Source organism: Budorcas taxicolor, chromosome 14 (assembly GCF_023091745.1).
Source record: "Budorcas taxicolor isolate Tak-1 chromosome 14, Takin1.1, whole genome shotgun sequence".
NCBI lineage: Eukaryota > Metazoa > Chordata > Mammalia > Artiodactyla > Bovidae > Budorcas > Budorcas taxicolor.
In genome coordinates, this window is record NC_068923.1 from 26165430 (window position 1) to 26171429 (window position 6000).

At 55.0% G+C, this 6000-nt stretch overlaps 1 protein-coding gene across 1 annotated transcript; it reads right to left on the reverse strand.

Moving 5' to 3' along the window:
* Positions 1 to 192: 192 nt before the first annotated feature.
* Positions 193 to 5377, reverse strand: MYC (MYC proto-oncogene, bHLH transcription factor). Its single transcript, XM_052651515.1, has 3 exons — positions 4809 to 5377; positions 2316 to 3081; positions 193 to 1069 (listed from the first exon to the last, which is right to left on the reverse strand). The coding sequence occupies exons 2-3, from the start codon at positions 3070 to 3072 to the stop codon at positions 507 to 509; spliced, it is 1320 nt and encodes a 439-aa protein (XP_052507475.1). The 5' UTR covers positions 3073 to 3081; positions 4809 to 5377; the 3' UTR covers positions 193 to 506.
* Between the last annotated feature and the right edge of the window lie 623 nt (positions 5378 to 6000).

The following is a 6000-nucleotide window of genomic DNA, read 5'->3' on the forward strand; positions in this document are numbered from 1 at the left end:
GGGGAAAAAGCGAAAGAAACAAAACACAACTTAAGATTTGGCTCAATTATATATTTGAAGGTATTTTATTTTTTCTAAAAACAATAGAAAAAAATCAACTTTAAAAAGGAAAATGTACTTAAATAAAAAAATTATACTATATAGTAGGTATACCTACTATAAATTTTATTAAAGTTATTTACATTTAATGGCTATATTTACAAAGGAAAATTGGGTGAAATTCAGGAGTTTTTAAAAACAATTCTTAAATACAAATCTGTTAAAGGAAAAAAAAAATGGTAAGCATAAAAAAAAAGTTCTTTTATGCCCAAAGTTCCATTTGAGGCAGTTTATAGTATGGCTAAATCTTTCAGTCTTAAAGATCCAGCCAAGGTTGTGAGGTTGTTCATGCATATGAAAGACGTTCCTATGTAAGGAGTTGACAGAGGAACCTTTTTCCTCACTTTCCCTTAGTAACAAATGAGAATTTCCTGAGGGAGTTCAGTTCCTCCCTCCAATAGGTCAATTTAGGCGCAAGAGTTCCGTATCTGTTCAAGTTTGAGTTTCAACTGTTCTCGCCTCTTCCGCAACACGTCTTTTTCTGAAATGAGCTTGTGCTCCTCTGCTTGGACCGACAGGATGTATGCTGTGGCTTTTTTAAGGATAACTACTTTGGGGGCTTTTTCATTGTTCTCCAACTCTGGGATCTGGTCACGAAGAGCAAAAAAGCTGCGTTTCAGCTCGTTTCTCCTCTGGCGCTCCAAAACGTTGTGTGTCCGCCTCTTGTCATTCTCCTCCGTGTCCGAAGACCTCGGGCTGGCACATTTGCGGTTGTTGCTGATCTGTTTCAGGACCCTGCCACTGTCCAACTTAGCCCTCTTGGCGGCGGGATAGTCCTTCCTAGTGGAGGGGGGCGCTGCGTAATTGTGCTGATGAGTAGACACGTGGCATCTCTTTAGGACCAACGGGCTGTGAGGAGGTTTGCTGTGGCTGCCGGCAGAGGGTGACCCCGATTCTGACCTTTTGGCAGGGGGCTGCCTCTTTTCCACAGAAACAACATCAATTTCTTCCTCATCCTCTTGTTCTTCCTCTTTAAGAAAGGAAAAAATCACCCAGTTAACAACGGTTTCCTTAAAGCAATCAATGACTAGATGAAATTAATACTATGCCAATACAAGGGATTATTAGGTAAGAGAGGACCCGGAGGACTTCCCTGCCAGTCCAGTGGTTAAGACTCCACGCTTCCAACACAGGGGGCAAGTTTTGATCCCTGGTTGGGGAACTAAGAATCCCACATGCCATTGGGTGAGGCTAAAAAAAAAAAAAAAAAAGGGACCCTGGCACAAAGTTATTCCCAGACAGGTAGCCAATGATCTCTGCTTTTCTTCTCAAGAAGGCAGAGTCTCAGGGAGGAAAATGACAGCTGGGTTTATGGCACAGACAAGAAAATTACAATTTACTAGGATACAGCATTGATGCCAATTCTTACCTAAGACTTAATGAGGCCCTGGACACACCCAAAGCACATTCCCAAGCACCTCCTATTTGCAAGGGACTTTACCAAAAACCCTTCAGGTGTTGCAAATGATAGCTGCAAATCTTTGGTATAACTTTAGCAACTCCCTATCTTACTGGAAGTGCAAAAAGAAAAAACAAACAAACAAAAAAACAAGTCTTGCAGCTTTGCCAAAAGTCCTAGAAGGTGGGGGAAGGAAAAAACGAAGTCCAATTTTGTAAAGGATTGGCTTTTAGTGTTCAAAAGAGGTGCAAAGATCCCAACTCAGTCCATACACTTTTAAGGCACTTTCACTAGCTCCCGGCGCCCAGGGGGAGGCTGCCCGGTCTCTGTACACTGCCCTTCTTCATTTTTGTTGATCTGTAGTCCGTTAAATCCCAACAACTCAGAAGGGAGGAGGGAGGTAATTCATTCACTCTCGGAGATCAATCCTCTCTTAACTCCACGACGACTCGCCCCGCCCCCTTCCAGGGCAATTAAAATGCTTAAGAGGGGTAAGAGGGAGCGGATTGAGTTGCTAGATAAGCTAGAAGATTTAAAAACCCAAAAGAAATTCCTAAGGGGAGGGAAGGGAAAGGAGAGGACTGGCCGCTAGGGCGATCTTAGGGGAAGGAGTGGGAAGAACACTAAAGCTCAGTGTTTCAGGGATGGTGAGCTCCCAAACTCTTCCAGACCTGACATTTCTTTTTCAAATATAAGGAGAAAAAGGCAGTGGGGGGCAGTGGGGGGCAACTGAAGTATGGCCCCTTGAGTTGGCAGCCAATGAGAATAGGAAAGAGCCAGCCGACCCCTCTGACGCGCCTGGAGGGTCCCAGCTTACCAGAGTCGCTGCTGGTCGTGGGTGGGGTCTCCTCGTGGAGCGCCAGGGGCTCGGGACTGGCCCGCGGGGAGGACTCAGCAGAGGAGAGCAGAGAGTCAGAGGAGGGGGAGAAGGCGGTGGAGTCCGGGGAGGCGCAGGGCTTGGGCGAGCTGCTGTCGTTGAGCGGGTAGGGGAAGACCACCGAGGGGTCGATGCATTCGGAGGCGGCGGCGCTCAGGTCCTGCAGGTACAAGCTGGAGGTGGAGCAGCCGCCGTGCCCGCGGGCGGGGCTCGGGCTGCCGCCGTCTTTGCGCGCAGCCTGGTAAGAGGCCAGCTTCTCCGAGACGAGCTTGGCGGCGGCCGAGAAGCCGCTCCACATACAGTCCTGGATGATGATGTTTTTGATGAGGGTCTCATCGTCGGGGTCGCAGATGAAGCTCTGGTTCACCATGTCGCCTCCCAGCAGCTCGGTCACCATCTCCAACTGGTCCGCGGAGGAAAAGCTGCCGCCGCCGCCGTCGTCGTCTCCCCTGGGCGAGAAGGAGGCGACCGCGACGTACGACGGCGAGCAGAGCCCGGAGCGGCGGCTAGGGGACAGGGGCGGGGTGGGCAGCAGCTCGAATTTCTTCCAGATGTCCTCGCTGGGCGCCGGCGGCTGCAGTTCACTCTGCTGCTGCTGGTGGTAGAAGTTCTCCTCCTCGTCGCAGTAGAAATAAGGCTGCACCGAATCGTAGTCGAGGTCGTAGTTTCTGTTGGCGAAGCTGACGTTGAGGGGCATCGCGGCAGCCTGCCGGAGGGGGCACACAAAGACGGGGCAAGTCTTGAGTTAAAGGGGTCTTGGATGGTGCCGAAACCCCCAAGCAGCGCGCTCTGCGCGCCACAATCCAGAACCACTCCCCTTCCAGCGCGATCCCCAAATGAGGCTGATGGGAGGTGGGGAACGGACAAAAAAGGCACCCTTTTCCCCCGCTCTGAGTGACCCTCTACTATCTCAGACACACACTTGGCGAACCAGCTCCGCAGCGCCGCGGGGCTTTTCTGCTCCCCTCCGGGAAGCCTGGAGCGCGAAGCCCGGGAGTCTGCCCCGCGACCGCCCAGCAATCGAAATCAGCTTTGGCCTCCGTCACAGGCCCGGGTAGGCGGCGGCGGCGGTGGGGAATAGGATCTGCCAAACGCCGGGGCGCAAAGTTTTGCGCCACCTGAAGGAGGCGGCGAGAGACGCCGCGGCTGGAGCGGTTGCGCTCGGCCCCCTCCCGCTCCCGGGCCCCTAGCGCCGCGCCCGTTCCCACTCGCGCGCCCTCGTCTCGCTGTTTCCCCTGCCGGCGCCGCCGCCCCTCCCAGCCTCCCTTCTCCGCCTCCCGCATCCCTACCCCCAGCGCAACCCCCTTCTTTCCTTTGCGGGCTTTCCTTCTCTCTCCGGCTGGGGTGGCGAGCTCAGCTTCGAGCCTTTAGCCTTTCTCCAACCCCCACCCCCACCCCCGACCCTCATAAATAAAAGGAGAGTGTTAAATAATAACAGAGACGTCTCCCTTCAACACTCAATACGGCGACGTAACTGCGCCAGAGACCCTGCTACGATTCCGCGCCCGGAGCCGGGCGTCTTCTCCCTCACCCGCCGAGGGTAGCAGCTGTTCTCGAAAAGCCCGGTGCCTCGCTCCTGGCCGTCCTCCGCATCTCAGGGGGCGCAGGGACACCCGCGCGGGGACCCCGGAGGCGGCCGGGGAGCCAAGGCTAGGTGCAGAGATTTTGCCCTCATTCCCCCCCCCCCCCCGCCCCCCACCGCCGAGTCAATAATTCCAGGAGACTCGGTCACATCTTTGCACCAGCTTCCTTTTCCCCGTCCCCGCGCCTTCCCAACACCGAATCCTAACCTCTCTGTAGACCAAAATCTTTAATTTTACTATCCTTTAAAAAAAAGTCAAAGGCCAACTTCTAAAAGGAGCCGGGAGCGTTGGAGACGCCGAGGGGATCGGCGGGCGGGACGCGCCGCAGTGTCTGTCTCCGGCTGTCAGAAATGCAGTAAGCCGAAATTTAAATGCCCTTTTCCAGACAGGGAAAAGTCAGCGGCTGCGGAGCTCTCTTCGCTCAGACATGCAATGTGTAATTCTTACTCCAAGGAGTTCAGGATGTAAAGGGTTTTCTGTCAACCGCGAAGCATACCCTTCTTCTCCCCGACAAAAGGCAAAAAAGCAATTAATGCAATAAAGCATGAGTGTCCACCCGGCCCGGGTCAGCGTCCATCTAAGGCGAGCAAAAACCTCTAAAGGCTACTTTCAGAAAACGCACCCCCGGTTTCCCTCTGCCTTCCTCTCTCTTCCCATCTTGACAAGTCACTGTACCCCGACCCAGTTCTGGTTCCTCTCCACTCCACCCCGACCAGCCACAACTACTCTGAGAAAAGTGTCAATAGCGCAGGAATGGGAGAAAAGACACTCGATTCGGGCGTTCTGCTCATCGCGGCGTTAAGGCGGTAGCAAAAATAAATGAAAAAGGCCAATAGGTCCGGGTGCTCACCCGTATTTCCACTATCCGAAGGAAATCTAGCGTCCAAAAAGCGGCGAGGAGCGCCTTTCAGAGGCGCGGGTCGTGGGCTGCGGCGGGGGAAAGAGTCTCCCCAAAAAGGCAGAAGAGCTTCTCAGCGTCCGGGGAGTCTTGGTGTCGCTCGGGTGTTGTAAGTTCCAGTGGGCAAAGTTTCGCGGATGCGGCGCGGGTGGCGGACCGCTAGCAGGGGTCCGCGGGGAGGGTGGGGTGGGGGCCGGCCGGGCTGGAGGCGCAGAAGCCCCCCTTTGACTCCGGATCTCCCTTCCCCGGGCGCCCGGAGCGCGACTCCGCTCGCTAGGCTGGCTCGGCTCTTCCACCCTGGAGGGCCCGCCCGCTCGCTCCCTCTGCCTCTCGCTGGAATTACTACAGCGAGTCAGATAAAGCCCAGAAAAAACTGGCTTTTATACGAGAAGGTACGGCCCCTCCTCTGTTCTTTTTCCCGCCAAGCCTCAGAGTAGCCCTGCCCTTCCAGGCAGTGGTGGAGCCAGGCGGCGGCCCCGGCGAGCCAGCCGCAGCGGTAGCCGCGAGATGCGCAGCCCGGGGGTCCTCCGCAGCGGAGACCCTCGCCTATAAAGGGCTGGTGGGCGGGGACTCACCAGAGAGGATCTTTTCTCTGTCTCCCCCGCCCTCTGCTTTGGGAACCCGGGAGGGGCGCTGGTGGGGAGGGAGGGCGGGAGGGGCGCTGGTGGGGAGGGAGGGCGGGAGGGGAGGAGATTCAGCTCTTTGAGCCTGGCACTCCAGTGCGCCGAGCTCTCGGATGTAAACACGGTCAGAGCGCCGCATGAATTAACTGCGCGCGCCTACCATTTTCTTTTGCTCCCGCTCAAACCGTCTCTCTGCTGCTTGGTTCCTGTGGAGCAGCGCTGTGTTGGACAAACCGCATACTTGTCCTGTGTTCTTAAATCATCTGGGGCAGAACCGCTGATCCCTCAATGCTGAGAATACACCGTGTACCCACGGCTGCGCCATGCACGTCCCGGGTGGACAGGCGCCTCCCTAAGGCCGGGGAAGGGGCAGCCTTTGGAAAATAACTCCTACGAAGAGAGGAGGAAAGAAGGGGTATTGATGGGCGTGCGCTCTGAGTGTGTGTGTGCTGGGGGGTTGTTAAGTGTCGATGGGATACATGATCAGAGGTATGGGGAAAAAAAATGGTGCCTGGAATTAC